This window comes from Sphaeramia orbicularis, chromosome 8, assembly GCF_902148855.1.
Source record: "Sphaeramia orbicularis chromosome 8, fSphaOr1.1, whole genome shotgun sequence".
Taxonomy (NCBI): domain Eukaryota; kingdom Metazoa; phylum Chordata; class Actinopteri; order Kurtiformes; family Apogonidae; genus Sphaeramia; species Sphaeramia orbicularis.
The window spans coordinates 23,827,701-23,846,763 of NC_043964.1; the positions used below are offsets into that span (position 1 = coordinate 23,827,701).

The window sequence follows — 19,063 nt, forward strand, 5'->3', positions numbered from 1 at the left end:
TAAACAATATTTGTGGAAGAGCTTTCAATTCGATTCATCTTCCCAAGTAGGTAGAATGCATCCTGACAGCCTGGACTGTCACTGTCAGATACACTTCGACAGCGTTGAACGAGACAGGAAGCTCTCACATCCAACCAGTCTCCTGTATTGCTTTAATGTATATGTGAAAATCCGGTCTTATTAACACAAGGGGATTGGAATCTGACAGTGACATCCCCAGCACTGTCAGGATGTGTTTCCACCAGTGAAGTTCACAAATTCAATAGGAAAATGCTCACAAATACAATGTTATATATTGAGGGGACCACCAGTATTTGATTGTGTTAAATTTTTTTTTTAAAAAAACCATACAAACTCAATGGTAATAATAATGTTCTTATACATAATTAGGATTTCAGGAATATGAAAGTAAATGTGATTCTTATTGCAATTAATTTGCTCATTGTTTATTGTTTTTTAGATCTTCTGTTTTTAACTGTCATTTTTATTATTTTTAGTTGAAATAAATGTAGTTTCTTTGTGCTAGTTTTCTGTATCGGTCACACTGCAGGCAAAAGTGACCAAAATCTGACATTTTCACTTAGATCTGTGTTTCCATGACAGTGTGAACAGCATAAATCACATGGAATCTGATCTTTTCAATTTTGATCTGGGTCACTTCCATATGTGTTTGTGAATCTGATCTTTTATATCAGATTTGAACCCAAAGGCTGGCAGTGTGAATGTATCGCAAGTTATGCAGGGATGTGACGAATCTCCATGAGAAATGATGGAAAAGTGTATGAATTATGAAATGACTGTTCAGACTGAGGTCACACTGAAACATTTCAGTTCTGTATTTGATTAAGGACCACATGTGGAATCAGCCTGGATGTGACGTTAGTCTGAACATTTCAGAATTTATGTGACTGTTACATCACAATAAATGGATATTCATCACAACTTGCTTCACTTACGCTACATTCACACTGCCAGCTTTTGGGCTCAAGTCTGATTTAGTGCGCAGATCTGTTTTTATGTTTGGTTGGTCATGTTATTAAATGTGACCAATGTCAGATTCCAGTGTGAACAGATCACAGTACTGATGCAAACAAATATAGACATATACAAATCAGTAAAAGTACAAATACACAGAGAAAATACTCCACTATTAGTATAAATTGATTGTTCAAAATCCGACTTATTCATTGTGCAGCAAGAAGTAGAAGGAGGTCTAAGTCAGTGTTTTACTATTGTTATAATATTTTGGATTCATTTTACTGCTGCATTCATGTTTTCTTTGGGGTTTTTCAGGACGTAGGCTTTTGAATGTGTTGTTTCTTGTTATTCTATAGTATTACAATCCTTAAAAATAATTTAGTTTGAGTTATTTTGAATATTTACAGTGAAAATGAAAAATATTTGTGCTACAGTTTGAGTCGACTTATGCCCATGTACTTATAGATTATACACATTCATAAAAATGATATTATCAGCCCGTGAAATTCTTTAAAATGGGTATATGAGCCCTGTTTGTTAATGATGCAGCCTTTTTTTGCAGTGATTCTGAGTGCTTTTCTCTAATTTCTGCATTAACAAGTCAAAATATCTGCTATTGAAAAAGGTCAAAGCCAAATGTTTACTGAAAATGTGGATGCAGAGATTGAAATAATAGATTTACTCTTTCTTCTCTTGTCCTTGTCTTCACCTCTGCAGAAGTGGCAGGACCTTAACGTAGTTAGCAGTTTACTCAAATCGTTCTTCAGGAAACTTCCAGAGCCGCTTTTTACAAACGGTGAGTTCGTGCAAGTTGGAACAAGCCTGCGTTCACGTCCCACTGCCTGGTTCTGCAGGGCGTTCCAATGAAAACTCTTATAATTGTAATGTCTTTACAGATAAGTACAACGATTTCATCGACGCCAATCGGATGGAAAATGCCTCTGACAGGCTCAAGACCATGAAGAAACTGGTGCGTGTTTGTTTTTGCTCATGAATGATTCCAAACAGGATCATTTTTAGTTACGATGTGTGTGAATAATTCAGTGTGAGTCGGAGATGTTTGACAGGTTCAGCAGGTTCATCATTCCTGAGTTGTAGTAGTATGATGAATAATATTACCAAAGCATGGAGGCTAATGTGATTTAATAAGGACTTGTTACTCCTTCTGCAGATCCGAGACCTTCCAGATCATTATTATCACACTCTAAAGTTCCTGGTTGGTCACTTGAAGACTGTAGCTGACCACTCAGACAAGAATAAGGTCAGTAAATGTTTGTTTTTCATGGAAAATCTATCACCTGGAGCTGTCACCATGTTGAAATTTCACTTGTATACAGATAATAATCCTGTCTGTAGTATAATTGTGCAAGAAGAAGAGTTATTGACAGTTGAACTTACATGTACAAAACCCTTGACTGAAATATTAGACTAAGGTACACAATCAAAACGTCTCCACTTAACAAACATAAGATGCATTAAAAGAACACAGGTCAAACAAATGAAGGCAATGTGCAAATAATGATAAAACATGTTATTTTTCTGACTTTTTGTATAGCTGAATGGGGACAATTTTGTGAAAAAATCGGGATTATGTCAAAAACAGTGGTCTAATTTAGAAATAAACTGTGCTAAATATGAAATGGAAAACAAATGACAAAACTCCTGGTTGGCTAATGTTTTCAAGATATATAATTAGGTTTATTACATATGTATATAGGTTTATGTGTATTTGCATAATTGATAAATCTAACACTAAAAGTGAATTTATTGTAAAGTGGAAAAGCTGACTACATTTACATTTCCTTTTAGATTCAGTTTTTTTTACCCTAATTTAAAAAAAAAGACAATAATCCAGTAAGGTTGTTTATATAATCAATGAATATTTACTCTGACAGTAGTGTTTTTTCAGTTTTTCCATTGCTGGCAGACCCTCCACTGTGTGATTTTCAGTATTTGCTGATATCAATAAACCTATTGATATCCTCCATCGTAATGTTTCTCCGTCTAATCAGAGATATTGATTTTTCTTTGTCTCTACTTTAGCTATAAACTGTCAAAAATGCAGTAAAACATGCAAATTAGATTAATTTAGTTTCCAAATGTCCACAGAATCCTCACAAAACCAGAATATCAGCATATACCACATGTATGAATTGATAAATGTTTTATTCAGAAAAGCTGGAACATCCACCAATACACGATACATGTCAAATTCAGAGTGATGGTGAAATGTTAGTATGTATGTAAAAGTAGAACTGGAAGCTCAGAGATAAACCCATTTCTTCATTAATTCATAGAATTTCACATTTTGACCCAGTACTGTTAGCTTGAAAACTATACCTGCACCAGCACTTTTGACTTAATATTTCTTTATTAGTGACTGAATTTTGGTTCCATTACTTTTTATTCTGAAATTATTTTGCTTTTAGACCAATGTAAATGCAACAGTGTGATTAGGTAATAATTCAGACGTTAATATTTATGTTTTCTGTGTTCGTTTCTTAGATGGAGCCCCGGAACCTGGCTCTGGTGTTTGGACCGACTCTGGTTCGGACGTCTGAGGACAACATGAAAGACATGGTCACACACATGCCGGACCGCTATAAGATCGTAGAAACCCTCATCCAACATGTGAGAACTGTTGCACGAATGCACAAATCAGAAATAATCCCTTGCATGTCACTGTATCTTCATACTGTTTTCATGTATTTTTTTGTAGTGCACCTGGTTTTTTAATGAAGAGCTCGACAAGGATGAAAAGGTATGATCTCAATAATGACATTTTAGACACTGAAATAATCCCTTAAAGTGCTACAGGGGCAGTAATAATAAAAGAATATACAGAATCTCATGAGACAACAAGGAAAAAGGTTTAAATACATGTAAAAAAAAAAAAAAAAAAAAGGTTTAAATGTTTAATAATCTGAAAGAAGGGAGTCATTTCACCTATTTAACCCATTAAAAATAACTAATTTTGATATTTTTTACTGGCTAAAGCTTTTCAGGAAAGTGTCAATCATGTTTACAGTTATAAAGTTTTGGGGAGAAAAATCTGGCTATAGGTGAATCATTGGTCTGTTTCACATCAAAATGACTAGAACAGCCTCTAACTTTCTCAGATTTTAGTCTAGTTCTTTGTGAAGCAGTCTACTTCATTATGAAACAAATACATATTCATTATTTCACCTGAATAGCATGATTTTATAGCACAGACAGTCACTAATTAAAAACTGATTCACTCAGGAAATATAACAATTAACTTGACCTTCACTTATTCATGACTTCGATTCAGGGGTTTACAGTTTACAGAACATTTTTGACGATTTCTGATTTATTTATTTTTTTATTGTGTAACTGGTTGATTAAGGTCTTTGATAAAACTAATGCAATGTGTAACGCAAGATGAAATCTAATTACATCCTCACTGATCTCAGAGTTTTATCTTTTTGATGAAAAGCAAAGAAATCATCTGAAGATTAGAACATTGACTATACTCCAACATGGATTAAATTATTTGATTTATACACCAAATGACTGTAGGCTTTTAATAGACATATATCACTAATTCTGACTCTAAATTAGTGGAGTTACTATTGTGGTTTTTACAGCTTTTGCTTCTTTTGTGGTTTTTGCTCACCTTCCTGTCAGATACAAGCTGTGTATTTCCTGTGAATGTTCGTGTTGAACTAAAAGTTGACATTTTTCCCTGATTTCCTTCTTTTTGATCTAAACAAACTCTTTAAAAATCCTCTTAGGCTACGTTCAGACTGCAGGCAAATGTGGCCCAAATCCAGTTTTTTTGCCCATATGTGACCTTTATCTGATCTGTTAAAGACAGTGTGAACATGACAAATTCAATGTTTTTTTTAAAATCTGACCCAGGCCACTTTCATATGTGGTCCTAAATCCGATACATATCTGATATTTTGCAATGCGGCTCCAGTCTGAACGGCCGGGTCACATTTATCTGACCTTTACGTCACTGAAATGTGACTAACCACTGTTAAGATATTGGGTTATGCAATACCTAAAACATGTTTGGTGACATATTTCAGATATATTATTGGTAATAATGTAATTAAAAATGATAGATATTTGTTTAAAACACTATTAGCAGCCTGTAAAAAGGCTATTACCAAAAAATGGTGCAGATTAGAACAACCTACAACTAACGACTGGCCACAAATCGTGAAATATTGAGATGGAGATTCTGACCCTTAGATTGAGGACTGAAGAAGAGCAGTGTCTTGATAAATGGGAGAAATGGACAATTTTCATTTCAGCATCACATTACTAAAATCAGTTCTTAGTCACAAAGGTTTTTTATGGTCAATGTATCCCAAATGTCCCTTACGTTTGTATTGTACAGAATTCAAACACTAACAAGAAAAGCACTCAGAGAGCGCAGACCTCCGCTAAGACAGATCCCTCCCCCCCAATCACCACCAAAATTTGATCATTTCTTCCTTGTGCCAGTATCAACATGTCCTGAAATTTCATGAAAATCCGCCTGTAACTTCTTGAGTTATCTTGCTAACAAACAAACACGCAAACACACAAAGCAAAGCGATCACAATACCTCCTAGCGGAGGTAAAAATAAAATAACAAAAAAAAGAAATGCGACAAACATCACAATTCTGCACCGAGACGAGATGCCTCCATATTTACTTCCATAAACACAGTCCATGCCTGCGTGATCACATATTATGTCAGGACCTCTTTTGTGCATATGGGTCACTTCAGGGTTGCATTCAGTTCATACTCAAAACTGATAGAAGTTGCATTTTAATGTGTAATATGAACGAGCACACAAAAAAAATTGGATTTCACTAAAAAATCTGAATTGTGCATGAAGACCTGCTGTCTGAACATAGTGTTAGATCCATCACAAAACACACAGTCACAGCTGAAAATAGGGCTGTTTCTCATCTAATGAAAAGTTAACTCTTCACAGATACATGACTCTCACAGGACAGCGACACCACAAATATATGATGATCTTATAGAATATGATGCGTCGCTGTAGATTAAACTACCAACAGTTCATAAAGTAGCGCAAATTAGTCCAACATCAAACATTGGTAAAATGAATCCAAAAACACATGATGTAATAATAAAACAGTGTCAGGCACATAATAAGTGGTTTTGCTGTTCATAATTCAAGTACATTGTGCTGATATAATACTTAAATACTTATACTTAAGCAAGGTTTTTAAGGTTAGGTTAGGTAGTACACATGGAGAAACAGGATATACCCAAATATAATCTCCCCATAAATATAAATAAAGAACAAGAGCTTCAGTTCAGTTACAGATCATTAAACCAGTTCAACAATTTAACACCATAATGGCACAAGATTTCTAGTAAATGTTTTAGTGGATTTTGTGTAATCTAAAACACCGTCCTGAGGGAAGTTCTACAAACTGGAAGCTCATTGGATGAGACAGATCACATGACATGTCAACAGCTTTTCTAATACTCAGCAAATACTTGTCACTGAGCTGCATCTGTTTTTTCCAGATCATTTTACTCATAGTTTTTCCGCTCTGAAAAATTTAACTTCACTTTCAACATCCAGGTGTCTGTTGTTAGAGGATAGTGTTTTCTACCAGATTCTTTTACAGGATTTCAAGAATTTTCTGGATTTTTTACAACATACTTAGTGCTATCCATATAAATTAACATGTGTATATAAGTAATGTCGCTACTGCAGTATTTTTAGCTTAAGTAAGATCTGAATCCTTCTAATCCTGCTCATCAGTATGCATTATTTGCTCCACATCTTTTCCAAAATTTCGATTAATGATTCATTTTTATCAATGATTCATTTTGTACTTGTTGTGTAACTGAAAGCTTTTGGTTTTCTGTGTGTGTCCAGACACCGGTGGACACGGAGGACGTTCAGCCGGCCCCCAACATCGACCACCTGCTGTCCAACATCGGCAGGACCGCCCTGCTGGGGGAGGCCTCAGGTGGGCATGCTGCTTAATGCTGTCAGTCCATCAGCGTTAGCACTCGCTAGATGAGTTAATGCTGCGTTCTGCGTTCGAGTGGAACGTGTGATTACAGTCAGAGTTTGTACATATTATAAATACAGTTAGATCTATTATGAGAGGAAACAGTGTTGGGAAGAGTCCTATGGAAATGTAATTACCTTATCAAAAATGTAATGAAATCAGTGTTATTAACAGGGCAAAAACTCCTAAAACATAAAACTAATCTTACACTAATTACTGTTATTTTTACTAAAAATGTATCTGACTTAAAAAGGAAAATATAGCTGAATTTCCAGTATTGAAAGATATGACCACCTGCCTTGGCGTAGTCAACATTTCTTTACTCCTGTAACATTTTTCCTACAGCTTCCCAGTAGGGTGAGGAGTAAATAGTGATGTTATGAAGCGCTGTAGCTACACTGGTCCAACAAAACAAAGACCACATTTATTTCTCTCTATCTCTTGTAGGCACTGTTGAAAGACAGTGTAAAAACTATGAAAAAATATCAAATAATTAATGCATATTTCAGTCTTTGAAAATCTCTTTGGCTAATGCCAGGAAATAGACAGGTCCCAAAGTGATAATATAGCAGTGGATGGTTTAATATATGCCCAATAAAGAGTCCAAAATACATCACAGTGTCTAAGTAAGCACATAAAATAGTATTAAATACAGCATAGACAATAAACATCATGCATCATTTTGCGCCTCTTGTGTGTGGACTTAACATTATCTTTGAGATACGTCTCCAACCATATCAATTTTTGCTTTAATTCATAATGCCTTAGTGCTGCTTATTTCTGCTCCAGTCATGTGATCCACATATAGTATAAACTTTACACAAAGCGTTAATTCCAAACCAAGCATTGGTTTACAGGTATGTCTTAAACTCACCATGTACCATTTTTTTTGCTTTTTATGATACATTTTGATAAATTTTAAATCACTGTATAAATCCAGCATGAAATATATGAAACACTAACACTAAAAAAAACTGTTCCTCTGACAGTTACAAGAGCAATACTCACATTTGAGCCTGATTGTTTCTTTATCGAGGAAAATTCCTAGAAAACTCATTTAGAAATGTCAAACTCAAGAACTTTAAGTGGCATAGAAATGAAAAAAAAATATTAAAAATGTGGTGGTTTATACTGTAGAACAAGAAAAAACTCTTCACACTTGTGTAGCTCCATGTTAGAGTTTGTTTCAAGCAACATTTCAAGCACGTCACGGTTGAAATAAACCCCAACATGGGAGCTACACTGATGTGCAGATTTTTTTTTCTTGTTTGGCTTTTGTTATACTAATTACCCAGCACCCAACACGATTATTTACAACGGGGATTTGCATGTGTTGGCACTTTACTCCATGATTTTACACCGAACCCCTCTCTCTCAGCTCAGCATCGACTAAATCCAAAATATCACCCGACAATAGAGGTTATGTTTGATTTCTTTCCCATTTCTGCTTTGAAATCTGTCTAAATTTGGACCTTTAAATTGCAGTCTTTTGATTCGATTAACTGTGCATCCTTGATTTCTAAAATAATTGCCTACAGAAATTACTTTTTTGCTTAAATCACCCAATCCTCAATTTCTGCTCAAGTTTTTTGTTTCCTGAAAATTCTGAAAAAAATTATTTTTTTTTAGAAAGGTGACAATAAGTAACTAGTTACTTCCCAACACTGCAAGTTAAAAGCATTGATGGTTTTGTTGCCATGTTTGCATGAAATGAGGAAACTACAGGGGTTTGTCCTTCAGAGTCCGTCCCAGTTTAAAGCCAGAATTCCCTACTTTCCCGCAGAACTAGAACGCAGCATAAAAAATGAAGTCCTAGGACTTGGTGTGTTTCTGTGTTCGATAGCGTGCCTGTATTTCTTTCCTTTCTGCTGACCTCTTTTTCCCCTCAACGTTGCTCATCTTTCACTTTTTCTGTACGTTTCTGCATTTCCTTCTCTCAGCTGAGCCTGTGGAGCAGCCACTGCGGTAGGATGGGAACTCCCCTGGCAATATGTGTGTGTGTGTGTGTGAGTGTACAGCCAAGTCAGTGCATCGTATTGTGAAAGTGAAGTGTGTTTGTGTGTGAGACTGGTCATGTCGGTGATGGTTTGTGTCTCCATTATCCCCCTGAAAGGCAACGTCTCCCTCTCAGTGTCAGACGGAGGTCTCTGTAAGAACATGGCACTTCAGTGTCGCCCCAGTCCGACTAATGAATTAACGGATGACTGGACGCACTCTGTCTGCGACGCTGTACTGTAAACTATGTTCTGTCACTGAGAGTCCACTCCTTCACCGGCGGTCTCTGTTGTTGTCGCACTCCACTCACCCCACGGGCAAATTCAGTCGGTGTCATGTAAATCAGCTGAGTCGCAGCTCTGTTAGCTCCAGGTTTACTCCAGATGGCGTCATTTCTGATGTGTGGTTCTAAAGCAGGAGTGTTAAGTAAAGTGTCCAATCCGGCCCGCGGGATGAATTTGCAAAGTGCAAAAATTACACTGAAGATGTCGACGATCAAGGGTGTCAAACTCATTTTAGTTCCAAACGCCAAAGTTTTAACAGTATTTATTTTTATTTAACCAGGTAAGTTAGTTGAGAACTGAGTCCCATTTTCAATAATGACCTGGACATATATAGACGAATAACCAATCACTCTCAGATTCACACCTATGGGCAATTTAGATTAACCAATTAGCCTACTAGAGTATTATACCTGTAACTAAACATTTTGTGTATTTGTAAATTCACTGTGATCTGTAAGTAGAAAAAAAAAGGAAAAATTTGGATTATTTATAGGTTTTTATGTTATTATTTTACTAGTCCGGCCCACTTAAGATCAAATTTATGAACTAAAATAAGTTTGACAGCCCTGTTCTAAACCTTATAAGAGACTTGAATATGTGCTTAATATTGATGTAAGATTTGTATCCTTTCTTTAAACAGTTTCTAAAATATCCCAGTGATCTTTGTTCTTAAGTAAAACATAAGAAGATTTTTCAGTTTTATACTTTGGTGATGAATCATTTCCTGACCTATGACCCCGTTAATTCTTTTATTAAATGACAGGTTCACTGTTCTGAGGATGATAATCATAATAATGACTACAGAAGAGTTTTTATAGGTGCCTATGATATGAAACTTGAATGACTTATTTAAAAGTATAGATTTCAACAGCAAAAGATGTTTTCATATTTAAGTAGATCATACATGTAAACTGTAAGACCATAAACCAGTAGGACTAACACATTTTAACACAAAATCTTTGTTTCATGCTCACTAGTTTATGTTTTGTAATGTGAGAAAAAAGTGCCAAACCAATTTCCCACAAAGATATTTAGCCACAATATAAAACAGAAAAACAACAAAACAAAAATTTGAGAACCTCATCCCACCAAATGAATATATGTTTAATAAATTACTTCATAATAGTAGCAGTTTATTTTAGTAATAAGTTGTCCTGTTTCTTCTATTGATTGACCCACTCATTGGTCCTTAAAAAGTTGTAAAAGCTTAAAAAAAAAAAAAGTTTAAAATCTAATAAAAACTTAATTTGATGCTTATATTGTTGAACAGTCTTAAAAATGGGTTGGATTATGAAGTTGGTGTCAAAAAAATACCATGAAACATCAACATTAAAAACAATTAAATAATGACATTACTTTGTATGTAATTCTGGAATTTTTACCTCTTTTGTTTTACTCTTGTTTTAACAGTATGGGTGTGAAATTAGACTTAAATTGCTTTCATAGTTGTTTGGAAATGTCTTAAATTTAACTTGTTAAAACCTGTGTAAATGCTGTTAAATAGTGAACTTCTTTAATTATCCGCGAATACTGTGCAAGTTTGTTTTTTTCTCCATAGCTGACTTAATAAATAAACTAAACTTTTTTTTCCATGTATTACAGAGAATTATAAAATAAAAGGGACAGGAAAAATATGTAAGACAGAAAAAAAAAACCCAACAAAAACAAACATTATCAACATCACGTATGTTACAAAAGACAAGTAAACTGTTTATACAGTATCAGATAAGAAAGAGCATCACTACACATTTATCTATTTTTGTTCTTTCTTTTTAGACTTAATCTTAAACTTAAAGAGTTGATTTGTGTAGTTACACGTACTGGCATAAATGTCTGTAAGATTTAAGTCACTCCTGTTTGTTTAATCTACTCCAGACTTTAATTCTAGTCTATAAATAGTTCATCGATAAAACAAACGGGGTGAATGTTTGAGCCACATCAGAAACAGCTCGATCTAAAGCCCCTCTGTCAGGGTTTTTAAGGCATGTTGACATACTACACTGTCTGTGCATCACATGAAGGGCAGACAGAGAGCTTCTTATTCTTCATTTCTGTGGTTGTGCGTCTGTGTTTGTGCGGGAATGTGTTTACTTTCAATCTCTGAAATCAGCCGTTTCTGCCTTCACGCCTCCCTTCGCTTCTGTCGCTGATCGATGTCATCAGTGTTCGGTGATTTCATCAGTGTGTGCCGTGGTTTCCTAATGCTGTTTTACTTTCCCTGCTTCCCGATCGTTGTTTTACTCCACATACATATTCCAGTGTGTACTCGACTCCGTGTCTTTGTTCTGGGGTTTGTCATGGTCAGAGGACGCATAGGATGATGAGTTCTACAGATTTAACAACCAAATATAATATGTATTTAGCATTTTGCAAACACAGAAAATGTTAAAAACTGCTGCTGCACTTAACTGCTTTGGAAAAAACATATTTAACAAGAGTTTCACCCCAATTAATGATGACGAAAATAGGCTTTTCCCCATTAAACCTGATATGAACCCCTGATTAACAAAAATATTACAACCTACCGTGTTTGTCATAGTCAGAAAGAGCAAATACAACATTTGAAGCACTTGATTATTTATCATCATACATTTAACAGATGGCCGCTGCTTCTTGCTGTGCATCTTCCAGCACCATAGAGACGCTTTTTATTTCAGTAATAACAGTACACGATATTGCAGCCAGAAAATATGTTTGATTGTTTCATGTTTGAATGTAAAAATCAAGTCCTTTCTAAATGTTGCCTGTGCTGTTTCTGACTAGAATATTTTAAAAAAGCACCTTTTCTGTTGAGGGTTTTGAAATGGAAATCAAATCATGTCTTGGTTCTGTTTTCATTGTTTTAATCTCCGTCATTCAAAAAAGCACTTGATGTAGCTTTTGTATGTCATTGTTTGATCATGCATGAATCATACATTAGTAATGGCTTAATTCTGATCCATGATGGTAAAGAACATGCAGAAAAACAGAAATGCATGACACAAATTAGCGAAAAAGTATATCTGCAGGAGAGCTTGTCCACATCAGAGTGGTGCAGCAGTGGTTTTCTGCTGTTTATTGTGGATTTGTCCTTTAAAAAGTGATGATCAACCCACTGCCTCTGCGTCCTCCACCGTGACTGTGATCTGCCCCTTCTGGCCTAATGTTCATGCCAGTGTTTCTGACCCTCTGGTGTTTTTATTTTCCTCTTTTTCTCCCCAGACTCAACCAACAGTGATTCAGCGAAATCGAAGGTAACGTATCTTTACACGGTTTGAGATGATTCTGTTTTCACACACTTCAGTTCTAGAGAAAAACGAGACGCTTGAAATGGTCAGTTGTTATGGTGGTGACCAAAAAATTACTTCTGGAGCATTAATCCTATCAATACATGTAAATATTTTAGGTAAAATTCAGTTTCAAAGCTTTTCATCGGTGTCAGATATGACCCATTTGGACGTTCAGAGGCTCCGTATGAACACAGAAACACCATCATCTTTATACAACATTGATTCACCATTAGATCCCCTATACTTTTCCAAATAGGTCCTTGGTTATATTCAGTTAATGATAGATTATGTTGAAAAAGTCAGTTTTTGTTCTGTTTTCTCTGTTTGATAGAATAATCTTTGACTTTACTCTGAGCTTTTATGAACATGTACATTATCAGTAAATTAAATATAGGAAAATACATGATTTTCACTGAAACATGCAAAATTCAGAGTATAATATTATAATATATGGTGATAAATCACTTAAGATTTTTAGATTTCACTCCATTATTTGTCAAGAGATGTCTCTGTAGTTTCAACGTGACCAGACTGAACAGATTTTCATCTATTTTAATTCTTTCTCTTCAAGATTTAGGTGAAAAATGTTCAACACAGTCAGCTGTTTTGCTGATTTTCACTTAAAAAAATAGAAAATTCATTGGATGATATAGTAATAAATGGTGACAAATCACTTAGGAAAGGTTACATTTCGTGAAAAATTCAATTTGGAAATCATCATAAATATAGTTCTGGTTCTAAAACACTCAATCTTAGGCCGTCAAACAAAGCAGAGCTGCTGCATTCTTATGTCAGGAGTGGCGTGAAACAACATCAGTGACAGACATGGAATGATGCAAAGAGGCATGAAAACCATGAATGGAAAACAAAGTTATTCCATCAAGTACTGATTTATGAACTCTTACATAGTGAAAATATTAATATATCCTTGCATGTGTCGAAGGAAACTTTAAGATGTTTAAAATGACTTTATTTTCTTGATGTGGTCAGATTAATACTTATGATAATTATAAAACAGACAATGCATTTGGCATCAAGTCAAAACACTCCCTTTGCTTTAGTTTCTTTGTTTTAAGAAGGAACACTATACATTAATCACCATTCACACATATGTAAATGTAGTTTTCATCATCAGTCTGTTCACCTCATGTTAATGAACCACTTGGAATAAATACAAATAACAAATGAAGTGTTTACACTGTAAGGCTGAGGCTGTATCACACAGTATGATGTTCACTGGGTTTAATGTGACCAAACCATGAGAATACGACTGTTTTAATAAGTTACAAGACTGAATCCTGGAGTTTTCTTGGCATTTTTATATGTCTACATGTAAAAATATCATGTCCAGGAAGTACTTCTGCCCATGTGGTTTTAATGATTTATTGTTTGGTTGAAAATAAATATCAACCTATTTTCTTTGCTATGTGATATGTCTGAAAACTCTACATTTTTGTCATTTTCTGCTAAATAAATATCCTATTTGTAATATAGGAGTATATCATTTTTTTCAGTTTCTACAATATTTGCTCAAGCACTTTTTAACACTTTTATTTGCAGCGTGCAGTTCACAGTGTATCATACTTTTAAAGAAGGACTTTTAAAATATATCATACACAATATTTACAATAGAGAACAATAGAATATTATTTTGCTCAAACACTCTTAACATTATAAATAGTAAAATTAGTGATTTGTTCTTTTTTTCCCCCCACAGCCATATAGCACTTGTGTATATATTTATAGAGATAAACCCGATCATCAATATCAGTATTGATATCCAATAATCTCTCGAGTTCAGTGTGAAAACCCACAATAAAAACAGAGTTAATCTATTAAATGTCACTTTGTACTTGATGATTAGATATTCACCAGAGACATTTCAACAAATGTTTTTTCATTTTATTGTGACTGTATTTTTGTTTCAGATGTAAGTTATTGATGTCTCTGATTATCTTTAATGAAAATAACTTGATCCCCATTTCTTTTTCCAGGGGTCATGGGGGTCCAAGAAGGACCTCACAGCAAAGGACTTCCTGACTCTGTCCATCATGTCAGCTGTCACGGGCCGCAAACGCAGGAAGCGCCACAACGCCCGCCGTGTGGGCAGCAGCACCGACGACGACTCGGAGCATGAGCCAATCAAAGCTGGACATCTTGGGGCGGAGGAGGAAGAGGACGCAGAGTCGCCGACAGGAGACGCTGCTCCTCGCGCAGAGGGAGAGCAGGACGATGATGACGAAGAGGAGGAGGAAGAGGAGGAGGAAGAGGAAGATGAGGAAGTTGTAGAAAGCGGAGAGAAAGAGGAGGTCGAAAAGGAGGTGGCGGTTATTCCCAGTCGGCCGTGCTGTAAAGAGGAAGAGGAGGCTGAAGGAAGGCAGGGAGTGGAGGTGAAGCGAGCTCCGGAGGACGCGCGCTCCATCGTGTCGGGATACTCCACACTCTCCACACTGGGGCGGAGCTTAGGGTCAGAGGGGAGGGGCGACGATGCAGATGACGAGCACAGCGAGCTGGTGAGTGAGACGGACAATGAGAGCGGCTTCGCTTCTCGCTCTCTGACGCAGGAGAGGCCGAATAAACACCCACCTGCCCAACAGCCAGCACCCCCACGCAGCTTCCTCTACACCCACTACAAACCCCCCGTGCTCTCACCCACAAACCTTCTAGCCCCGCCCACTCCCCTTACACCAGACTCTGCGGAGAGGAACGAAGGAGGAGCGCGGTCCACCACGCCTTCATCGTCCTCCTTCTCGTCCTCCTCCACCACCCACAAACTCCACTCGCGGCCTTCATTCAACTCCCACAAGCTGATCCAGTGTGACACCCTGGCGAGAAAGAAGCTGAAGGGGGAGAAGGCGAAGGCGCGCTCTCTGGACCTGCTGGAGCTGGGTCAGGGTGACGGAGGTGGACCGGGGTCAGAGGGCAGAGGGAGGAAAGACACCTCCAGGACCAACCCCTCCTCGGGGAGCAGCCAGGAGAGCCTGCGTCCAGTCCGACCCAAACCTGCCCTGCCCCCCGGTGGTGGCGGTGGTGGTGAGGCCGCCTCCTTCAGCCCAACGGGTCCAGGAGGGAACACCAGGTCTCTGGCAGACCACGTCAGAGCTCGACTGCTGGGCTCGGCTGACGACCTGCGCAGCGTTGGACTGCGAAAACCGCTTTCACCCGAGACGCGTAGGAAGAGACGGGCGTGGCGAAGACACACCGTGGTGGCCTCCCCAACTGAGAGCTCAGACAAGAGACCCCCACTGACTGTCAGCGAATTCCCCCTGTCTCCTGTTTCTTCAAACCAGGTCAAAGCACCACGGCTGCCTCAGGACGCAGACGACCAAGGACTGGCTGCACGCCAAACACCCGCCTCTAGATTCCACGAGTACCTGTGACCTCGCCGTCTGACCCCAACCCCACCGATCCTGAAGGGGGTCCGGGCTGCAGCGCTGACTCCCTGCAGGTCGGGCTGTGGTTCACTGTCAGATGCGTCACAGTGGGAGATCTGAAGTGGGGTTGTATGTGAATCAGTCAGTGTATTACAGTGTAAGTGCAGTAGTTTGCACATCCAGATCCAGACACTAGAACCTGACACTAAATAAAGTACTGTGACAGATCAGCAGCAATTTAAGCATCACTTTAAGTTGAGGCTAATTCGGAATAATTTCACCGCTTCACTTTGCTGTCAAACAGCGCTTTCCAACTGTGAACTGAACTCCTCAAAGCAATGAGACTCCTCGACATTAACAGTAATTGTACCTCACAGAACACATGAGTTTGCTGGTTTCCTGCTGCCTCGATATTCACTTCAATGAGCAATAAATCACATCTCAAATTATTTTGGCTGGATGACAGTTAACCATATACATCTCAATATTTTAAAACCCCAGAAATTGTCAGAAAAACTCAAATGTGTAGCTGCAGTATCAGTATCAGAAATACTGTGTTTTCAGTGACACATTGCAAGTTAAGAAAATAATGCATTAAACAAAAACATGATTGGCTTAAATGTTCTGAAAATGTTCCTGAAGTTACATAAATATGTCATCTACAGCTTCTATAATATGGTCACGTACCAAACTGCATGTAGAACAAATATGGGATGTTGTTAGGATCTAAATTAACATCTGATCGAAGCAGTAGTAAACCTGAAACCACTGACTCTGGATCAGTACTTCATACAACCCCACTTCAAAACATCCAATCAAAACCATTAACCTGTCTTTGGAGCAGCCCCCCCCACACACTCTACCTTTCTTTATATTTTTTATAAGCTCCATTTGCATGTCAAGGGGCATTCCAGTGTTGCCAAAGCGTTTTTTTTTCCCCGTATGAGTGCTTTTATAGAGATAACACAGAAACAAGAGACACAACCAGACCTCATCACAATCGACGTTACAGCCAAGAATTCTTCCTTTCTTCTTCTCCCTGCCGTCTGGCTCACACACCACGTTAATCTGAGGCTTTTATCCCATCAAGTGACCACAGAGAGATGCTAAAAACACATCTCTCACCTGGTTCTTGACAGAATGGTGCTTCTTATCAAAGTGGATTTCGGCACGTCATTTCGCAAAATCTCTCCTTTAATGAGCCAGAAAAGAGAAAACAGACACTCAGCCTCACAACCAGTTTTAAAAAAATAATCGAAACCATTGAAACCATTTCAAGAGGGAACTCCACTTTCAGGCCAGAGCTGGTCAGTCTTCCTAATCTGTTACTCCTCAGACCACCGACACTGTAACAGTCATTTATACTCAACTCAGCAGATCCTAAAGTACAGATGTCTCGACTTGTTAATAATGTTTATGTGTGTTTTCGCGACAATATTTGTGTCTAATTGTGCAGGTGTCGAAAACCTTTTTTGTAACATTTGTACAAAGCCTTGTTAAGTTAACCTTGTAAATATAATTATTATGTTATCATATTTGTTTTTACTTTTTTTAGTTCTTTTTTTATGGTTTACAAAAGTGCGTACAAGTGCACAGTCGTTTCTTTCAAGATGTTACTTGAAATGTTTCCTTTAATATATTCTTTTTGTTTTATATTCAATATATATATAAATATTATATATATATATTTTGTATTAAAGTAAAAAAAAAAAAGTACTATTATTGTGATGTCACCTCTTGGGTGTACCTGTTCCAAGGAGACACGATAAAACACGATAAAACCTGATCCTTATTTCCTCATAGATGGCCTTTTCTCTCGGATTCTCAGCACTGTGCAGAAAACCTTTATCTTATAGGTGAGTGTATCCGGTGACTATACTCTAAGATGTACACAAAACTCTGTAGTTATCACATGTAGCAAGAAACTAAGTGTAATCAGGTAATTATTGGAGTGTATTATTAGGATGTTTGCAGGCAGCTCAGCCCACAGTGAGACGTCTGGCCTCGTCGTTTGTCTTTTTCCTCACGTCTCCTCATATTTACCAAGCAGAGGAAAGTACTTGGATAGGAGACAGACGAGAAGCCTGGCAGCGCTTTTGGAGAATGTCTAAATATTGTTTCGGTGCGTCCACTACAACAAAACAGCCGCATTTTCACTCCTTTCTGTTGTCAGCTACATGTTTTCACCCCATCCCCTCTGAGGGTTGTATCTGTCGGCGCATTTATTACCTTAGGGGGTTACATGATGAGGAGTTTTCCATAAGGTCAGGCTCTTAGAAAAATAAATACAAAAAAAAAAAAAAATCCTCCTTGACTGCAAAAAATGGTACATTGGAGGGAGTGAATACAAAATGCTGTTGTCTTGACTGTGGAACTGAATCACCATGACCGTAATAATAATAATGATAATAATATTAAATAAGTTATAGTCTTGTCTTACCTCAAGAGTTTTTCTACAAGTGCCTGATTTCTGGAATGTGTTTTTGTCCTGCAGTGCCATGGTCACTACTACTCCTTCTTCTTCTTTTTCCTCTTTCTTTTCACTGTTTCTGGTCATCCTCACCCCTCTCTACTCTCCTGTGGTTGATGGTAAACGTAGGCACTGACCCAAAGATGTGTACATTATAAATACAAGCGGCTGTAAAAAAAAAAAAAAAAAAGAAAAAGAAAAAGCACACTTCAAGCCAAGGACACGTCTATGCACTCTCTTTGCCTCTAACACAGGCATTAACAGCTATTACCCATGCTGCTAAGAGGGAAGAGGCATAGTATTCTCTCAGCTGCTTTTCTTATAAAAACAGAGGTCATCTCTCTCTTGCCTAGTGATCCACAGTGTGTGAATATGGTACACCTACTTAACAACCCCTACTCTGGAACAGCATTAGTCAGACAACACTCCTGAACCATTCATTGAAAAAAAAAACCTAAACTCAGCAATTCAAGGTGTTGTCTGCGATGCTCGTGTTTCCTTTTAAACTGTTTTTGTACATACTCTCTTCATATGTAACATATTGTATTGTGTACATTTGGAATTGCTTTTGAGTATAATAACTAATATGAAAATGACTGGACTTTAAGGTTGTCCGCCTGAAACCATTTCCCTCATGGCTGTGTGCTTTAAAGCAAGGTTATATGATGTAAATAA

The 19,063-nt window shown here is 37.3% G+C and overlaps 1 protein-coding gene across 5 annotated transcripts in view; it reads left to right on the forward strand.

The window, feature by feature from the left end:
• arhgap23a (Rho GTPase activating protein 23a) overlaps window positions 1-18,842 on the forward strand; it is an 83,468-nt gene extending 64,626 nt beyond the window's left edge. For 4 of the 5 annotated variants that reach the window (XM_030140518.1, XM_030140516.1, XM_030140517.1 and 1 more), the window contains 8 exons: window positions 1,696-1,774; window positions 1,875-1,948; window positions 2,150-2,239; window positions 3,484-3,609; window positions 3,698-3,739; window positions 6,858-6,951; window positions 12,477-12,508; window positions 14,539-15,924. In XM_030140518.1, coding sequence (XP_029996378.1) covers window positions 1,696-1,774; window positions 1,875-1,948; window positions 2,150-2,239; window positions 3,484-3,609; window positions 3,698-3,739; window positions 6,858-6,951; window positions 12,477-12,508; window positions 14,539-15,924 — 1,923 coding nt within the window. Of the gene's footprint in view, window positions 1-1,695; window positions 1,775-1,874; window positions 1,949-2,149; window positions 2,240-3,483; window positions 3,610-3,697; window positions 3,740-6,857; window positions 6,952-12,476; window positions 12,509-14,538 lie in introns of all 5 variants that reach the window. The other variant, XM_030140514.1, reaches the window with a different exon arrangement.
• Window positions 18,843-19,063: the final 221 nt, after the last annotated feature.